General features: G+C 57.2%; 3 protein-coding genes across 5 annotated transcripts in view; 1 reads left to right on the top strand and 2 right to left on the bottom strand.

Moving 5' to 3' along the window:
• KCNJ10 (potassium inwardly rectifying channel subfamily J member 10) overlaps nt 1-8,005 on the top strand; it is a 59,617-nt gene extending 51,612 nt beyond the window's left edge. The window contains exon 2 of the mRNA XM_019498224.2: nt 464-8,005. Within this exon, the coding sequence (XP_019353769.1) occupies nt 464-1,600 (1,137 nt within the window). The 3' untranslated portion in view covers nt 1,601-8,005. The remainder of the gene's footprint in view (nt 1-463) is intronic.
• Nucleotides 8,006-10,123: 2,118 nt separating this feature from the next.
• Nucleotides 10,124-14,734, bottom strand: LOC102571404 (interferon-inducible GTPase 5). Its single transcript, XM_059717907.1, has one exon. The coding sequence runs from the start codon at nt 12,971-12,973 to the stop codon at nt 11,762-11,764; it is 1,212 nt and encodes a 403-aa protein (XP_059573890.1). The 5' UTR covers nt 12,974-14,734; the 3' UTR covers nt 10,124-11,761.
• Nucleotides 14,735-14,938: 204 nt separating this feature from the next.
• Nucleotides 14,939-19,573, bottom strand: part of LOC102571629 (junctional adhesion molecule A) — a 36,808-nt gene continuing 32,173 nt past the window's right edge. For 2 of the 3 annotated variants that reach the window (XR_009457623.1, XR_009457624.1), the window contains exons 7-8: nt 18,216-19,388; nt 14,939-16,415 (exon numbers count right to left, since the gene is read on the bottom strand). Coding sequence is in view for 1 of the 3 variants with exons in the window: in XM_059719384.1 (XP_059575367.1) it covers nt 16,380-16,415; nt 18,216-18,264; nt 19,277-19,388 (197 nt within the window). In the remaining 2 variants the exon portion in view is untranslated. The remainder of the gene's footprint in view (nt 16,416-18,215; nt 19,389-19,573) is intronic. The other variant, XM_059719384.1, reaches the window with a different exon arrangement.

The following is a 19,573-nucleotide window of genomic DNA, read 5'->3' as shown; positions in this document are numbered from 1 at the left end:
CTGCAAGGGGGCTTAAAATGTATTGAAGAGATCCATCCACCCGCCCACCTACCCATTCACCCGCCACCTATCCACTCACCCACCAACCTACCCACTCATCCGTCCATCCATCCATCTGCCTGTCCATCTTCCCATCTATCTCTCCATGCACCCATCTGCCTGTCCGTTCATCCATCCATCCATCCACTCACCCACCCACCCATCCATCCATATATCCCAATACACCCTAAGTATCTACCGATCTGGTTAGCTACCTCCCTCCCTATCTATCTAACCCCATATATCCCCTCTATCTACCTATTAATCCATCTGTCTCCCTCTCTGCCCATGCCTCCCTACTCATCAATCCATGCGTGTCCCTAGCCAGGCCTCTCCATCCCTTCCACTGCCGCTGCCCAGACCTGGCCCTGATGGCTCTTGGTGATTCCTAACCATGTGCCCTTCTCTTTGCCTTCCCTCCCAGATGACGTCTGCCACCAAGGTGTACTACAGCCAAACCACCCAGACTGACAGCCGCCCACTGATCAGCTCGGGCCTGCGCAAGCGCCGGGTGATGACAAAGGATGGGCGGAGCAATGTGCGCATGGAGCACATCGCCGACAAGCGGTTCCTCTACCTCAAGGACCTGTGGACCACCTTCATTGACATGCAATGGCGCTACAAGCTCGTGCTGTTCTCTGCCACCTTTGCCGGCACCTGGTTTGTGTTCGGTGTGGTCTGGTACCTGGTGGCCGTGGTGCACGGGGACCTGCTGGAATTCGACCCCCCGGCCAACCACACACCCTGCGTCATGCAGGTGCACACGCTTACCGGGGCCTTCCTCTTCTCCCTGGAGTCCCAGACCACCATCGGCTATGGCTTCCGCTACATCAGCGAGGAGTGCCCGCTGGCCATCGTCCTACTCATCAGCCAGCTGGTCCTCACCACCATCATGGAGATCTTCATCACGGGCACTTTCCTAGCCAAGATCGCCCGGCCCAAGAAGCGAGCGGAGACCATCAAGTTCAGCCAGAACGCCGCGGTGTCCCAGCACAATGGCAAGACCTGCCTCATGATCCGTGTGGCCAACATGCGCAAAAGCCTGCTTATCGGGTGCCAGGTGACTGGCAAGCTGCTGCAGACCTACCTCACCAAAGAAGGTGAGAACGTCCGGCTCAACCAGGTCAACGTGGACTTCCAGGTGGACACGTCCTCGGACAGCCCCTTTCTCATCCTGCCCCTCACCTTCTACCACATCGTGGACGACGTCAGCCCCTTCCGGGACATGTCCCTGCGCACAGGTGAAGGCGACTTCGAGCTGGTCGTCATTCTGAGCGGCACGGTGGAGTCCACCAGTGCCACCTGCCAGGTGCGCACCTCCTACCTGCCTGAGGAAATCCTGTGGGGCTACGAGTTCACGCCGGTCATCTCCCTCTCGGCCAGTGGCAAGTACGTCGCCGACTTCAGCCTTTTCGACCAGGTGGTGAAGGTGTCACCACCCTGCTGCATCCATGAGACCGTGAGGTTCGGCGACCCTGAGAAGTTGAAGCTGGAGGAGTCCTTACGGGAGAAGGCAGAGCGTGAGGGCAGCCCACTCAGCGTCCGCATCAGCAACGTCTGAGCAGCCCACGGCTCACGCCCAGCCTCTCAGTGCCTACTCCTTCCCCTCTAACCTTTCCCCTCCTCCCCGCTCTTCTCTCTCCTTCCCTGCCAGTCTCACGGGGCAGTTCGAGTGATCCACTCTCCCATAGGACCATGCCGAAGGATTGCGCCGTTAGTTCCCCCCATAGCACTGCTCCCACCTTGTCCCTGGGACCTCCCAAGGGAGAGGCTGGGTGGCCAACCTCCCTTTTTCCTCCTCCTGGGCCTGGTGCTTGCATTGATTTTGGCACAGTGCCGGGCACCCCAGGGCCCTGCGGAGCCCAAGCCAGCAGGGTGGCATCGCCTCACAGCCCAGTGGGCTGTTTTTATGGACTCTGCCTTTGCTCCCAGCCTGCAGACTCAACTCACACTTAACACCCTGCTAATCCCCCGCGAGGCACAGGCGCGCTTCCAGGACAGCAGCCTATACCAGGGTGCTGCTAACGGCACTGCCCACCCTGCCCCAGGCACAGCAATGGCCAGACTGGGTCAGCACCAAGGTCCACCCAGTCCCGTTCCCTGCATCCAAGCCTGGAGGAACAGGCGACTGCTGTCTGCAACACTGGTGGACACAGGACCTGGCGCAGCCTGCTGCATGTCAAGGATCACCGTGGTCATTGGAAGACCCCTGAGCACCTGGCCTGATGGCCTGGCAGGGAGTCTTGTGGGGGAAGCATCTCCCTTGGCACAGGCTGGGCTGGCGGAAAGCTGCAGCCCCCAGAAACGGACCCTGAGACCAGTGCTGGGCACTGACTAACGAGGTGCTGGAGTGGAGGCAGGGGGGACTTGAGGCTCTGGCAGCCCCGAGCTCTGGGGTATGGGGAGGTGTCCAGCAGCCAGGGGAATAAGCCTCTTCCTGCCTCCCTGAACAGCTGCCTTGACACTTCCTCGCTGGGCAGGAGGCAGGCAAAAGAAGCCGGTGATGAAGATCTCCATGATGGTGGTGAGGACCCCTGGTTGCTGGCTACGTCCCCTCAAGCGCTCTGCAGAGCCTGGAGCCCCGCTGCCTCCACCCCCTGCCCATGGTCCCCTTCCCTGACTCCGGGCATGAAGCCAGCCCAGCATGCCTCTGCAGCCTGGCCTGTGCTGCAATGGTTGTGGAGGTCTCCTGATGGCCTGGCAGGAGGTCTCAGGAGGTCTCAGGCCCTTCCTGAGAGACCAGCCCGTCTGGCTGCTCCTTTACACCAACCCCTGGGTGGGAGACCCTCACACATTGAGAAAACCCCCATCCCCAGGGACCCACAGCCCAGCTGCAGCCTGAGCCAGCCAGCAGGGAGACTTGCACATGGCTTGGCTGCATATGATGCCTCTGGTGCCCATTGCTCATCCACCCAAGGGAGGCAGGGAATCAGCTGTGCCCGGGGCTGGAGGGTTTCACATCAGCAGCACGGTGAAGGTCTCAGCCCCGAGGCTGCCACAGATCCCCTGCATTGTGGAGGTGCTGCCGGGTGCTCGGGGCTCCAGAGCAGCATTGGGCCCTGCAGCCATGGAGCATCCAGCCACGCCAAGCACAGCTGACTGCAGCAGAAGGAAGCCACCGTGTCCAGCACTTGCACACCCTGCATTCAAGGCAGTGCCAGCACCTCCCTGGGAAGTCCCGCACTGTCCCCACCACCCGCAGCACCAGCCCCATGGCCCAGACTGGCAGCTGAGCTGGAGGGTCACAGCCCACCCCAGGGAGAGCGGCTCACCAGGACTGCAAAACACCCGTAGCAGAAATGCCAACTCCGGATGTGGAGGCCATGGGAACCTTGATTCCCAAGTGGTCCCACTCCTCTCTGCCGCCAGGGCTTCCCCTGCAGCTCTGTCTTGTGTCCTGCCCCGGGCGGCTCTGTCACTCGTATCCAGGGTCAGTGACACCATGCCACGGGGGTCCTGGGAGTTTAGGAAGTTGTGGGCTTGTGAACACATGTAGTACTGTATCTGAACACCGGGGGGCAGCATGCACTTCTGTGTATGCACGTGTGTGTGTGTGTGTGTGTGTGTGTGTGTCAGTGTGTGCATGCATGTGTGTGTGTGTGTGTGTGTGTGTATGCCTGTACCAAAATATTAGGCACAGGTGTGTGTGTGTGTGTGTGTGTGTGTGTGTGTGTGTGCGTGCCTGCCTGTACCAGAATATTAGGCACAGGTGTGTGTGTGTGTGTGTGTGTGTGTGTGTGTGTGTGTGTGTGTGTGCGCGCGCGTCCCTGTACCAAAATATTAGGCACAGGTATGTGTATGTGTGTGCGTGCCTGTACCAGAATATTAGGCACAGGTGTGTGTATGTGTGTGTGTGCGCGTGCCTGTACCAGAATATTAGGGGCAGGTGTGTGTGTTTGTGTGTGTATGTCAGTGTGTGTGTACACATGTGTGTGTGTGCATGCCTGTACCAGAATATTAGGGGCAGTTGTGTGTGTGTGTGTGTGTGTGTGTGTGTGTGCATGTCTGTACCAGAATATTAGAGACATGGGGGGGTGCACATATGCACATGCATCTGAGCACCAGGGGCAGGGAGTGTATGTGGGTGTGTGCATGAGCACTAGGGGACAGGTGTGTGTGTGTGTACGTGTGTGTATATCTGAGCACCAGGGGCAGAGTGTCCGTGTGTGGGTTTTTTGCATGCACAATTGCACACCCGTTACCTTCTGACCAGGGTTTTGCATGAGCCAGGCACATGCTGTAGCCATCTGCGCCTGTTCACTTTGGGGCTGGCTCTTTGGTGGGCGTTATAAGAAAGGCTCCACAAGCGGGTAGCTCTTCCAACATCCTTGGCAGCCCTGTAACTCCACTCACATATTCACGCATGGCCTCTAGGACATGTTAAGAAACCACCTGCACTTGGCCGAAGAGGCTGTGAAAATGAAGCAACAGAGCAGTTCACAGGTTCTCAACTTTTCATAGACACCTCATTCCACAACTGTAATGAACTGAGCAGTTTCAAACAACTGATTCCACCCAGTTCTTCTGCCTATGGAAAAATACTAGAGCAAGTCGTTCATTGCCAAATGTGCAAAAAGACCACAGCAGGCAGGATGGATTCCTATCGGAAACCTGTAGGCCTATCTCATGAATCATGTGCAGGTGTTTGCATAGCTACTAGCTCTAATTTTGCACAGCACCACATGGCACCCTTTGGAGGACTGGAATTGGACTGTTCTCAGTGGGGGCAGATGACAGAACAAGGAGCAATGGGCTCCAGTTGCAGCAAGAGAAGATGAGGTTAGATCTTAGGAAAAACACTCTCACCAGGAGGGCGGTGAAGCACTGGAACAGGTTACCCAGAGAGGTGGTGGAGTCTCCATCCTTGGAGGTTTTTAAGGCCCGGTTCAATAAAGCCCTGGCTGGGATGATGTAGTTGGGGCTGGTCCTGCTCTGAGCAGGGGGTTGGACTCGATGTGACCCCCTAAGGTCCCTTCCAGCCTCGTTTTCTAGGATTCTGTGATTCTAGGGATCTCACAGCCGCCACCCAGTGCTCAGCAGAAGCAGCGCTCCTGAAGTACTTTGTGAAGCTGAACATCAGAGAGAAATCCAGCTGGTCTCCTTTCCACATGACAAGCAAGGAGGTGAGACCTTGGCTGGAATATCCTGCAGAGAGCAACAGCCTGCAGCCTGCATGCACTACAATGTCACAGAAATGACCACCAGCAAATAGCACTTTTTGTCTTAATTTTTAACCTCCTCTCTCTCCCCCCGCAGCATTTCCATTGCACATAGCCCCACTGCAATTTCAATATAGTCCTGGTGTTTTCACCCCTACCATACAGAGCTTTTCCCATCGGAGATACTCATGGAATTACTAACTAGACACTCGGCACCGACTGCTGGCCAGTTTTACCTAAGCCCCGCACTGAGGTTATTCTGTTTTCAGCTTGCTTATAACCATGGCAGAGGCACATTGGCTCCTACTGGACGCAGGCAGCGTTTTTCAAAAGGTAACTTTGCTGCAAAATCCATCTTTTCAGGTGACTGAGGTAGAACCCAGTGCCCTGCTTGGGCTGGGACAAGAAAGAGCTATTGGAAAAGCTTGACTCAGGTTTCAGCACTGAGGAAGGATTGAAAGGACTTGTTTGGTGGGAAGGAGACTTAAGTTATTTTAAAAGGGATTTTAAAGGGGTTTAGTAATAAGAAACAAAGCACTTTGGTTGAGCCGGGATAATTTTCTGGTCCAGCCACCAAACTGGAACCCAGCATAGTTTGCACAGCTCGGTTTGAACAAGGACAATACTTGCAGTGCCTGAAAGGTTGTCCTGTCCAGGGGGTAGAGAGCATCTCCTGGTGGGGAAGGGATGGGCTGGCCTACACTTGGGTTGTCGCTGGCTGCTGCTGCCTCCTAACACATGGAAATCCCTAAGCCTTGGTCAGGATCCCACAAGCAAGCAAGGGAATGGGCAACAACGCTGTTGGGACGTCCGTGCAGCAAGGCTGTCCTGCCGTGTGAGTTGGGGGCCTTAGCATGGCCACGCTGGAGTAACAGGATGGAGGATGGAGTTTCATATCCAGCTTCTGACAAGTCCACAGAGTTGTCAGTCATGGCCCAGTAGCTTTTGTACCCAATGCGCTGGGTGCTGCACATCCCCTTCGTGAGAGCCTGCCTGCCCCAGAGAGCTTGTCATCTAATGAGACAAAGCAAACAGGCACAGGAAGGGACTTGCCCTTGACCACACAGTCAGTCGGTAGCAGAGCTGGGTATCCTTTGGGCCAGCCTGGTGCTCTCCTGAATGCTTTCTGGGAGGCCTGCTTCCTACCAGCGTGACGGGACTTTTCCTCGGAGATGTTCTGGGCTCTAGAGTGTCCGGCCTGGTTGGATGATCCGGGTTCAAGATTGTGCACTCTAGAACCGAGCTCCTGCTCAGATGTTCGGGGTCCTGGACCATCCGGCCTGGTCAGGTAATCTGGGTTCTCAAACCCCAAGCACTGCCCAGCTGTAGCATTCAAGTTTTTTCCCCTTCTTCCAAAAATGTCTCTGTTTGCAGAACTTCTTGGCTTCTTGCCTCACAGCTCTTCCTCAGGTCTGGAACGCCAGGCCCCACACATCCCCTGGACCGTCCTGGACTGTAGTGCCCTGTTGCCCCTGTGCCTGTAGCATCCCCAAATTCGAGAGCACCGTGCCAGTCGGATTTCCAGAGCATTCAGATTTTGCATTGCAGAATGCCAAACACCCTGGTTTTTAGAGCTCACATCCTCACAGAGCAGCAAGACAGGGCAGCCATAAAAGCCACGATGGAGAAACAGCCCCTGGCAGAGGCATGCAGAGAAGGTGGGAGACTCTCAGCAGAGACTACAGGAAAGTGAAGGAAGGAAGTTTTGGAGGAAGAACGGTCCCAAACCCAGAAGCCCCAGTGCTGCCCACAGCCAGAGGTCTCTGCACTCCCACACCCGTCGTGGAGGAAGGCCTCGGACTCTGTGCATGGCCTCACTCTGCAGCCGACCTCATTGCAATGAGGCTTTGCCCTTCCGCATCAGATATTGAGGACTTTCCAAGAGGATTTCCTTAGGTTCGTACTTGAGCCGCATACAGCCAGGAAAGGCAGGAAAGGAAAGTCTTCACCCCACACTGAAATGCAGCCACTCTGGAGTGGGGACAAGCATGATGGTATATTGCTATGGGCCAGTCACAGGAGGGGAACCTAGTGCTCCCCCCTGCTGTCCCCACTGGTGACACTGGCTACCTGGGGGGGCAATACAGCCAGGGGCACGGAGAAAGAGGAATCGCCAGCCCTCCTCCATCCCCAGGAGCCTGAGATAGGCCCCAGTCTGTGGTCAGCACCGCTGAGAGTGGGGGAGCTCGCAGAACGGGGTCTCTCGGGCTTGGAACTGGAGGAGGCTGGAGCTGCAGCTGGAGCCCTGCACAACCGGAGCGCCATCTGCACAGCCCAAGCTCCATGTAGTCACCATAGAGACATCTTGCCCACTGAGGGCTGTGCCAGAGGCAGAGGAGGGCTGGCCATGGGGACAGAACATGGGGGGATGGAGGGCAGGCAGGTTCTGCCCCCCCACCCCATGCACACACATGCGACCGTGCAAGCACACACCTGGCCAGGCACATGGGGACAGACAGGTGCAGAGCAGGGGCTTACAGGAGTAGGCTGACGTGACCGAGTGGGAAGGAGGGAAATACAGGACTTGTGTTTTCCAGCTGGAGAGCAGGCTTTGCAATTCAATGCAACCTTCGTGTCCAGCCTGTGTATATGCTTATGAACAGGCACATGTATGTGCCTATGGCTGTGTGTATATACAGAGGTATATATAACAGCTACAGACAGTGTCATGGGAAAGCAACTTTGTGCATGGAATCGATGCCACATAATTAGTATTAACAGTCCCTATTAAACCAGTGTCTGATATGGCTATGCAGATAGATCACTTCTCTCTCTCTCTCTCTCTCTCTCTCTCTCTCTCTCTGTATGACTAGACAGAATAAATGTATTTAAGATGTTATAATTTTTCCTAGCTCTGTATAAATATTGTGTTCTTATTAATATATTTGTGTAATAGATACAGAATATGAGAGAGAGAGACTGGTGTGTATGTATGTGGCTGAATGGATGGCTAGTTGGACGGATGGATGGTCAGCTGGCTGGATGGGTGGATGGATGCACAGATGAATAAACAGCTGGCTGGCTGGATGAATGGCTAGCTGGCTGGCTGGCTGGCTGGGTGAATGTATGGTTTTACACCAGAACTGCACACTGGGACTGACTGTTGTTTGTGCCCCTGAGGCTCGGCCTGGGTTACGGACACAGGTCACATACATTCCCCAAGACATTCCCCAATTTCAAGTGAGAGCAGGACCCACGGGTGGTTTCAGTGGAAGCTAAGTGGGCACTGCACTAGGGTGCCCGGTCACAGGATTGGTGTGTGGATGCTGGCAGGAGCCTGGGGAAAGCAGGTTTAGGGGTGACTCTGGGAGCTGTCACATTTGGGGAATTTTGCAGGGCCAGGCTGCCACTTGCTGCACCCATGGAAGCAGAGCAGGGCATTGAGGCATGGCCTTGTCCTGGCCTACCTAGGGGGAACTGGGACTTTCCTGCTCTGGCAGGACCTGGAGAACTGGAGACTGATGACTTCTAGTCCTGGGCATCGTCCCAGCCAAGACCAATAGCAGATGGGTGGGCCTAGCTGGAAAGAGCAGGGGTGGAGCAGTCCCACCACTGGGAGTGCTGGGGCAGAACTATGTGTTACTGGAGGAGGGTGCAGAGAAGGGGCTGGCCCCATCCTGGAACCACCACTTTGTGAGTCCTGGCAGCATGTCCAAAGCAATGCAACGTAGAGCTAGAACGAGGGAGAAAGTGGCTTGCTCTCCGTCTAAAATGTCTATTGAAATATATAAATGTCTATAAAGGAAAATCTATATATTTTATTAGGGAGAACTAACAGAATGACTGAGCACTTTGTTGGAGGAGGTGGGGGCAGAGGGGTGGAGGCAAAAGTTTCTGGCAACCAAGGTGTAAAGATCCCAGGGAAATCCTTGAGACAGGGAAACTTCCATGTGAAATGTCTAAGGCTGGCAGTAGCTTGTGTTGAAATGTTGTGGAGATGGGCTGGTGCACTTGGGATGAACCATTTGTTGTCAGAAGTTTGGCTGTTTAACTCTGAAACCTGAGTGGAAAGACAGGTGAACCATGTGTTTGGACGTTTAGCCCCAAACCGTTGAAATTTTGACAAAAGTACTTATGGAGAAGTTCATTTCTGACCCAGGACATGCAAAAAAATAGATGGATATGCTCATGCCTTTTGCTACAGGTGGGAAGAAGTAGTGATGGAAACCATTTACTCATTATTCACAGCTGAGAAGTGTAACCCCAGAGCTGAACCCACATCAGAGGTGGGCAAAAGAGCTGCAAGAAGAAGGTGGCTTTTGCCAGGATCTGAACCATGGACCCAGCAACTGGGGCACCTAGCTGAGATGTTCGAATGGACGCGCAGTGCTGGGTCTGTGGTTCAGATCCTGGCAAAAGCCACCTTCTTCTTGCAGCTCTTTTGCCCACCTCTGATGTGGGTTTAAATGAAAGGTCACTGGTCCCTAATTAAACTCATCCTCGGCCTGCTGAGAGAAGGCTCAGAGGCCTGACTGGCAGCTGCTTGCTTAAGCAAGAGGTAGCAGGGCGCAGTCCTTGGAGAAAGCGAAAGGTGGCAAGGATGCATTGCCATTTAACGATAATCACATGTAAAACCTTGAGACATTTTCTATGAAATCACTGCCCACAGTACCCCAAGCCCTGTCCCCAGCGGGCTGAGCTGTGTGCTTTTAATACGGCATTTAATACCAGCTTCCCGGCACCAAATCAAAGTGGCTTAGTGGTATGAGAAATGCAGTAGTCGGCTAATTGCCGCAGTAACCCTAGGCTTGGGTGCGTACCCGGTGTGTACACCTCTGCGGGGACACACCTAACAGTAAAGCAAACTCCGTCCTGCTAATTTAGCTGATCTTTACATTAACATCGTTGTTTCCAAAAGAACAGACCAGCTCCGCGCGTGCTTCGCCTGTTAATTCTGCACTGTACTACGAGCAATTATATATATGTGGTGTGTGTGTATATATATATATATATATATATATATATATATATATATATATATATAATTAGGGAAGGAGCATTTTTATCCACTGGACAGACTGCGCACTAAAAGTCAGATTTTATTTCAGGGGGGAAAATGTTTTATTTGTTGTTTTTTCCCCTCTGTTCAGAAGAAAGGGGAAAAAAAAGGTACTAAATAAAAATATGCAAATTTTAGGTCTGTTTTGGGTGTCGTGACTTGGGTTTGCCAATAGGGCACGTATGGGGGCAGGTTCACACTGGCACAGGCGTCTGGATGCAAGTACCAGACCTGTCAGTCCCTGGCCAGCTCCTTGCCGCAGACCGGATGAGTCTCTGAGAAGCTGGGGCTTCAACTCAGCTGGCGGCTGGATGGGCCCTTCCAGCTGTGAGGTCTCCTGCCACAAGCAGGGTCCCGAGTAATCAGCATGACAGCTCCTGAGACCCCTGCGCCCCTGCCCCAGGGCTGAGCGAAGCAGCAGGGCCAGGGTTTGCCTAACAGGGGGGTGTCAGCAGGAGGGGAGAGTTAATCACTGCAGTGCCCAACTCATGCCCTTGGGTGGATTGGACCCTGAAAGCATGGACACCTGCCCACGCAGCAACCCCAAGGCCGGCTAAGTGACATGTGGTGGGATGGGGCCCTGGATGTCTGGACGCTCTGCTTCTGCAGGGGCTGGCACATCACCCCCACAACCTAGCGGGCAGGGGAAGGTGAAGGGGGGGGAACATGCTCCATCCTATAGCCAGGGGGTGCTGGGTGGGCTGTGCTGGAGGAGGGGTCACAGGGGGAGACTGTAATGGGGCCTCCAAGCCTCTGGGTCTGCAGGCAGTCTCTGCAGAGGGCACAGGACAGGCAGTCATTGCATCCAGCCTCAAGCCCCCCCGGGGCAGGGCACGGCTCCATGGTCCCAGCGGTGGAGAAACCAGGACTCCTGAGACCCACTGCCCAGCTCGCACCACTGCACCCCACCGGCTCCGCTGTGAGAGAGCAAAGCCCGTGTCCTGACCATCAGCCCTGCCTGCCAGAACACCTGCGCCTCCCTCCCGCCTGGGTGGCACACACTGGGCCCTTGTTGTTGAGGGACACGGCTACACTTCCCCAACCTAGCGGCATCATCACAGAGCACCTCCTCAGCACCCCTGTTTTTTGCCCACGGGCCTGGCTCCAGCGATACAATGCAGCCTGGTGGAGAGGGCCCTGAGCACTGCTCCTCATGGGGTGGGCACAGGGGGGTGCTCCCTTCCCTTCTGCACACCAGGCCTGCCCCACAGCCCCTGCCCCAGGGTCCCCTCGGCACCCGCTGATGCCTGTGCAGCTGGCTCTTGGCCAGCATCTCCAAACAGTGCACCAGGTTCGTGGCAGTACGTCCAGCCAGATTTACCCCAAAGGAGATCCCCACATCCCTCCAGGCATGACAGCCCTGGGCATTGGGCAGACACATCCACGAGGAAGGCTTTCACCCAGTGAGCAATAAAGGCAGCAGAGACCCTGGAGGCTCACTCCTGTATCTCATGTCCTGCCACTGCACAAAGCTCGGTGGGTCTCCGGACCCCCAGCCACCCCAGGGCTGGACTTGGTGCCACCTCCCTCCACCAAAATCCCTCCATGTTTCCAGGGCCACGCCTCACTCCTTGGCCTCCACCCTGAAGGTCATGACCAGCAGCCTCTGGGCATCAGCGGCCACGTCGTCCACAAAGTTCCTCAACATCTTGTACGTGGTGGCAAAGGACAGAGCAGTGGAGGCCACGGAGCCCAGCACTGGGATGGCCGTGAGCACGTTGGGAGCCAGCGTGGGGGCCTCGACCCCCACATCCTTCAGCCGCTGCACCACCAGCATGCCAGAGACCTCGCTGGCCAGGGGCGACCGGACCACAGCCTTCAGCTGCTCCACCGGCTGCCCCGTCTGTGCTGCCAGCCTCTCCAGGGAGTCGTGGTCCAAGCCGAAGCCTTTGCAGTAGCCCTGCAGCGTCCTGGCCAGGAGGTCCACGTCACAGGAGACGAGGAGCCCCGGGATGGGCACGGCGTGGAGGCCACAGGCCACGGTGGAGACCAACCACATGTGCTCCTGCATGGTAGCTTTCTTCTGCTCCAGGATGTGCCGGGAGAGGCCCGGCAGGGCCAGTAGGAGGGCACGCCGCTTGTGGTGGCTCAGCTCCTTCTCCAAGGTATCCTGCATGAGGTGGAAGTCGTACTTGCCCAGCTTGAAGGCAGAGAGCAGGAAGACCCTGGGTGATTCGATCCCTTGGGCCCGCAGGCCCTCCTCACAGTCCTTCCGGATCGTCTGCAGCACCCCCGCCTTGCTGTAGCTGGCCGGCCGGCGCTGGAGGGAGGAGGTCAGGTCCATGTCCACCTTGGAGCGGACAAAGTAGAAGCTCTTGCCCGTGTCCTGGATGTGGCGAGCCAGCGCGGCGTGGTGGGCCGTGAAGCGCTGCGAGGCGATGATGATGAAGAAGTCGTAGCGTGAGAAACCAACCTGCTCCAGGTAGGTGTCCGGGGGGGTGCCAGGCGTGCCGATGCCCGGCAGGTCCCAGATGGTCACGCCGGGATAGCGGGGATGCTGGTACGGAGTTGGCTCCCGCGTGGTCTCTACCACCCCGGTGCGGGCAGCTCCTGGATCCTCATCGCCCAGCCCCCGGAGCGCGTTGACGAAGGATGACTTTCCGGAGCCCGCCTCGCCCGTGATGCCCACATCCAGCCGGACACTTTCCAGGAATACCAGCGTCTCCTGCAGCTTGGAGGCAGTGGCTGGGAGGCTCCCCTGCTCGAAGGCGACTTTCAGGGCCTCCACCTCCTCTGCAGACAGCCTGAGGACATCCTTGGGGGGCTGAGCAGCCATGGTGGCTCCCACTGGCTCTGCAGCCCCTGTCTCATGGGAGGGAAAGGCCGATTCTTCACATGAGGGGGCAGGGTCAGCTGAGACCCTCACCGAGGTCCCTGGTCACCGCAACTCTCCCAGGGGTTGCCCCTTCTCTGCTGGCCTGCCCAGCCCAGCCCAGCGCCAGCAGCACCTTGCCCCCAGGTCTACCCCCTGACACCAGGGCAGGCAAGGGATTGCTGATGTCACACCAGGGGCCATGAGGTCACATGAGCTCATGATCCAGAAGGAGACTTTCCCCAGTCACTGGATGGTGCAAGGCTCTCAGGATGGCTCCTGGTGAGGCTAGAGGAGACAGGTGCTGGATGGCAGGAGGGTCTCTTAGCCTGACGGACACATGGCTGAAGTCCCTTTGCTCTAGACCAGGGGTTCGCAACCTTTTTCAAGCTCGAAGCACCCCTCTTTGGACCCATGCACCCCCCGTTAGGCTCAAGGTCCCCTCAGCAGATGCCAGCTCTTTGTTTTCACTCGGTTTTGGATTACAGAAAAGTCCCTGAGCAATTCTTCTGTTGCAAAGAGCTCCAGAAGACACAAGAGGGCAGCCTGTTCCTCGCCCTCCGGGCTCCTATTTGACACCCCCAGGTTTATCCTGGGAAATGTGTTTGCACCTCTACCAGTGCTAGCCTGGTGTGGCACCCTGCAGCACCCCTGAAAGGATCTCAAAGCACCCCAGGGTACCCCTGGCTAAGACTCGCTGCTCTAGCCCCTGATCCGCTCTGAAGGCCAGGAATAGAAGTCGGGAGTCCTGCCTCTGCGCTCCCTTGTGCCCTTCCACCCTGTCCCTCCCAGACACAGCTGTGCTGGCCCCCACCAACCCCTGGGGCCGGCTGCTCACATGTGGATGGGGTTGGTGCCAGTCCAGCTCTGCCTGGCACACGGGTGCTTGGACCCAGGGGCATCTGCTGGCCCACGAAGGGCTGGGATGAAACCGTGACCACATCTCAGCTTTACCTGCCGATTGGCCTGTTGAGCCATCTTATGTGACATCAGTAGGCATGGCGCCACGACATCATGCCATCACTCATTTGCATACAGGGCTCCTGGTTGCAGGGTGGGGTGGTGGTGGAGCAGGCCCATGGGAAAGTACCAGCACCTAGTGTATCCACACTCACTGGGAGCTACTGGTTGCCACCAGGCTGCAAAGCACTGAGCTGGGCTTATGTGAAGAGCAGTGGTGAAGAGGGGACCAGTGCCTGGAGCCTGTGCAAGCTCTTTTCTCCCCCTGACACTGGGGTGCTCAAGGCAGGGATGGACTTCTGATCAGGAGGAGCAGAGGAAGGTGGTGGAAGGGATACCCCAAGCCCAGACCAAGGCACACAGCCAGCAGCGGTGTCTTGCAAAGCCACTGGTGGGACTGAACGGGCCCCCTAGGCCCAGCTGACAAACCCATCGCTGCCCCAGGGGGGTCAGAGGTGTGCTCTGCCTGGCAGCTGGGGCTACTCTGCAAGAGTCGCACTGGGACATAGTCCAGCTTAATACAGCTAGTAATGGGCACCTTTCCGGGCTCTGAGGACATGCCCCACAAAGGGGGAGGGGGGGAGCAAGACCCTTCCCCAGCAGCCCCCTTGATATTAGCCCTGTTGCACAGGGGACCCTCTGCAGCTCTGCGCCCAGGTGACTGGGTGGAGGCAGCTCCCAGGGATGGGCTAGCAGGGGGCTGGCACCAGCTGCTCTGGGGCAGGAGCTGGGCCAGCAAGGTAATGGGGCCACAGACACCAGGGCTGGTTCCACCTCATGGCACAGCTGGGGGGGGGGGGGTGTCTCAACCCTTCTGAGACATGGAGCCCATCCCCCTTGCTACTCCATAAGGAGCCCAGACCCAGTCTTGGGTCCTCACAGCATGGGCACAGCCCAGCCATACTTCCCCCAGATGCTCCAGGCACCAGGGAAGGAGGGAGCAGCGTGGAGGCGGGACAGGAGGCAGGCTCGCACAAACAGGTTTATTTCCAGGTAGACGTTCAGTAGATCACAGGAGTTTGGTACAGCTGTGGCAACACACGACCCAGCCCAGGGCAGCCCAGTGAGACCCCATGACAGCTGCGGCCTAGGTCCACCTGCCCAAGTGATTGGGGGGGGAGGGGAGGGGAACTTCCCACTTGGGCTTCAGCCCCGGAGATCAGCCAGCTCCACTTCCGGGGAAGTGCCTGGGCTCCCTGCACCTGCCTTCACAGCTGCCCTCCTTACCATGTCTGTGGCCCTAGTCCCCATCGCCCTGGGTCTCAGCCATGACTGGCCAGACCTCTCCCTGGCTGTGATGATAGGGTTACCACCTGGACTGCTCCCAGTCCCACTGGCCGTCCCCACTCAGAACTACAACCAGGTTTCATTCATACAACAGCCCCACACACCACAGCCAGCATAATGGAGGCCAGGCTCCCACCTGAAGCAGCCTGACCCCTCAGGTCTACACAAGAGCCACTGTGGGGAAACGCCAGGCTGCCAGCACCAGTGTGGAGCTGGCAGGAGGAACTAGCAGCAGGCAACCGAGCTGTGGGCTGCCCAGAGGAAAATCTCGGGGCTGCTCCCTCCATCACCTGCCCAACCGGCCCCGCTGACATGGCCCACAGCAGCACTGGCACTATGCAAGCCATGGCTCCTATCAGCGTGGATTGCCCCCCCTGGGCAGAGCAGAGCTGTGCAGAAGGCAGCTCCATCCCACGCTGGAGTGGCAAGGATAGCTGTGCTGGAGTGAGTCAGGCAGGGCCACACCAGGGTGGGAGGTTGCTCCAAACACAATGCCTCCCAGACCTTGCCCCCACAGCAACACTCACTGCAGGCCAAGGCCAGGTGAGGGCACAGGACTTTGTGAGGCCCCGCTGAACAGCCACAGGGATGTCAGAGGCCACGATGATGCTGTTCCAGCTTTCCCCCCACACCGGCAGGCTCTGGTGATGCCAAGGGGGAAGCCCCAGCCCAATCCTCTCCAGCCACAAAAGTGAGGTCAAGCTGCCTGTCTTCAGTGCTGGGGTGCAGGGGAGAGGGCCACAGGCTAGTCCCAGAGCATGCATCTCCTTCATCACGCCTGCCCTCAACACGAGGCAAGCAACATAGCGAAGCGCAGAGGGGGCCAGAGCCCTTGCAACATGTCAGCTGCTCCTGGAGGATAGGCCAAGGGTTCGTGTGAAGCAGCCACTTTTGCACAGGTGGGCAGGAGGATCTGCAGAACAGCAATGTTCCCTGACATCAGGGGGAAAGGGGTGCGGGGAGGGTTGGGTGACACGGAAAAGGCACCATGGAGAGCTTTAAAAAAAAAAACTGACAGCTAAAAATGCTGAGGCAGGGCCCAGGATTCAGGGCACAGGCGCAGCAGTCCTGGGGGAAGTAGGAAGGCAGGGCCAACGCGCCACGCGGCAGGTCCAGCCGGCACTCACACCAGGAAGGACGATGTCTGTTTGAATTCTCCCTGGGGAGCAAGAACAGAGAGAGGCTCAGATGTGGTGGACGCCTCCACACAACAGCAGATTGCTGCCTGTGGTCCCCCCACACCTCCCATGGCTTGATGTGCTCCGACAGAGGCAGCATGGAGGGAGCAGGCTAGGAACCCATGTCCTCATGGCTCTGCCACTGGCCATGGAGTATGGATGGGGCTGTGTTAAGTCTGTGCCGGCCCAACGGCAGATGGTGGGAGTGTTGGCTCAGCGGGATGCAAGGCATAAAGCAAGGGCTCTGCCAGCTCCAGTGGGGGTCTTTCAGCCTCCTCGGCCCTGACACGGGTCAGGGCCACGGCAGGCAGGGCCTGGGTGGCACGATTCTGGGGGTGACCCAGCGCATCCCTGCCCTGCAGCCCTTTCTATGCAGCCCTCCTCTGCCTGGGGCTCTAAGCGGCCCCACAGTCCATGGCTCCTGCAGTGCACTCGACGCTGAGGGCAGAAGAGAAACACAGACAGGAGCCCTCTGCTCCTAGGCCCCACCTCTGGCTCTCAAGCCAGACCTGCCTCCACACCTCATGGTGCTGGGGTCTCAGCATAGAGACCGTTTGTCCCTCAAGTGGCAGATGACTCTTTAAGCAGCACGTGAGCAAGGAGCTCAGTTCCCACTATCTGGGGGCTAACAGGCATGTGAGCCCAGTGGCCTTGCCAAGAGCACCTCAACACCCTTTTTAACCTAACAGACACCTTCAAGCACTGGGCCCTTGAGCGAGGCGCTTCTAGTTGCTGTTGAAAGCTGGACGCTGGTGCTTCCGAAGCATTGTGCCAGCCTAAGATGGAGGCATGCGGAAGCAGCCAGCACTTTGAGTGCCCCTGCCAGGGTCCAGCCCATTGGGGTAGCTCAGAGGGGTTTTGCCTTCCTCTGCCATGCAGGGTGTGGTGCACCTCTGCCTTGGATCTCCAAGTGCATTTTAACACCCCTTGCAGCAGCAGGACACTACCTGCCCTTGTTCCCCTGCTTTCCTTGGGGCAGGTTCAGGGGATCTTGCTGTCTTTGGCCACAGATTCAGGAACAGGTCAGACAGACACTTGCCTGAGATGGTTTGATGGGGACAATCCTGCCTCAAGCAGGGGCTTAGACTAGATGCACCCTCCAGAGGGCCTTGCCAGCCCAGCAACTCTAGGATTTTATGATACCGAGAGGGCTGCAAAGCATTTAAAGGCCCAGCAGACATGACAGCGCTAGTAGGTAGGGATCCTCCACCAGGCCGGGTCAGGCCCTGAAGTATTATCCCCAATGCCAGGGGGGGCAAGTGAGCCTGCCAACTCTACCTGCTGTGCGAGTTATGCAGCTCAGGGTACTCCACTGCCTCAGCATTCCTGGCCACTCCCTGCAAGTCACCTTCCCTTTTGTATGAGCAAGGGACCAGGGCAAAGCAGCAAAACAACCTGCCCAGGGTCCTCCAGGAAGTCAGTGGTAGAACAGGGAATCAAAGCAGTTTCCCTGCCCGACAGTGCTCTTGCCTTGGACCAGCCCCTTCTTACAGGTGCAAAGGCCAAGGCTTTCCCCTGGGCTCTAGCTCCAGTAAGCCAAGCTGCCAGGTAACATGCCCACCACTCTGCCCTCTCTCCATGCAGGGATCAGGATCATCTATTGCCTAAGCTGGGGCTGGCCAAGCCCGTGTGTACTGCACCATTTGCAAAAGGCCAGAGCCAGCCCCAACCTGCAGGCTGGCCTGCCCGAGCAGAGGTGCACCTATGGGGCATGAGGACCTGTGAGATGGGAGCCAGCTCATGCTGCTAGAGAAGGGAGGGGAGGGGAGGGGAGTACTTACATCACTCCTTTGGGAAGGCTGGCTGTAAATTACTTTCTTGTTGGTGCTGCTAGAGAGAAGAAGAGAGTGGGGATCAGATGTATGATGCAAAGGTCTGCTCTCTCTTAGGCCCACCCAGCAATAACAGCTGCTGCTCCCCAGCTGCTGTCAGAGGCTCTCATTTTCAAGCCTTTTCCCCATCGAGTGCCCAGCTCCCTCGGGGGCTCTCCCCACACCGGCCAAGAGGCCGCAGACTGTCCTGCTCCACAGGGGATTGTGACCAGGACACTCCCACATTTTGCTTCCTGGGACAGCAATCAGTGGCAGCATCTCCCTGAAGTCTGAGAGGCTGCAGAAAAATCACACTACACCCAGGTGACTCCTCATGACTGAATCCAGCAGGAATTGGGCCAATGGGGGCCATGAAGCAGACCCCAGGGGATGGCTGCAACAGCAGTGGTGGGTCGTGGGAAAGGGTGACTGGTGGCAGGGAAAGCAGAAAGATGCTTCAGAGGCAAAGAGGAGAAGTCAGAGTTGCCTGAGCCCAAACCCCATGAAACAGGAGTCCAGCAAAGGATGGGCTATGGCAGTGAGACATTAGTCATCAGCACTGGCACCCTGCACTCCACCAGCCCCAGGGAAGATCCGAGGTGAATGTGAACGACTCGGGAGGAGGTGGGGTCTCTGCGCTGACTCCCGGCTGCCCAGAGAACACCGTCCCCGCTCCCCAGCGCCAGCTGGCGGGTCCCTGCAGGGAGGCTTGCACACAGCAAGCCGCCGGCGGGGAGGGAACGGAGGTTCCACTTACTCTTTTCTTTCTGAAAAGGAAAAAAGAAAGGACGCAGGACAGTTAAATGCCAACACCGAGCACCACATTCCCCACCACCACACCTGCCCTGGACTGCTCTAGGCAAGAAAAGTCCCACGGGCCATCATGTTTCTGTGGGCCCCCAAATCACAAGACTCAAGGAGTGGGAGCCTTGCATGACAGACCTCTCCAACAGAAACTCCAGATCCCAGGAGGCATCACCCCACCCAGAAGCTGCCAGGAGAAGGGGAGGGCAGAGCCTGGAGGGCAGTACTCACTGTTGAAGTAGCCACGGCTGTAAGCAAACCAGATGCCGAAGGCTATGAGCCCCAGGAGGATCAGCAGCACCACCACGGTGGCTACGATGGCGCCCACGTTGAGTTCACCTGGGTGGAAGAATCGCATTGGTGTCAGACAGAGACCAGGCATGCATGCAACACCACAGCACCCCAGCCCCCAACAGCTGCAGGCTGCATTGCCAAAGGCGCGCAGGAGAACACTGCTCCAGCTCAAAGACCTCAAGCAGGGCAAGGGACATCAGCACCCATTCTGCAGTGATAGAGGCACAAGG

This window comes from Alligator mississippiensis, chromosome 15 (assembly GCF_030867095.1).
Source record: "Alligator mississippiensis isolate rAllMis1 chromosome 15, rAllMis1, whole genome shotgun sequence".
In the NCBI taxonomy this organism is placed as follows: Eukaryota; Metazoa; Chordata; order Crocodylia; family Alligatoridae; genus Alligator; species Alligator mississippiensis.
The sequence above is the reverse complement of the archived record's forward strand: the minus strand, read 5'-3'. Positions and strand labels throughout refer to the sequence as shown.

Bases quoted from the DNA above. Each gene is read 5' to 3' on its own strand.
- LOC102571404 (XM_059717907.1), bottom strand. From the start codon at position 12,973: ATGGCTGCTCAGCCCCCCAAGGATGTCCTCAGGCTGTCTGCAGAGGAG.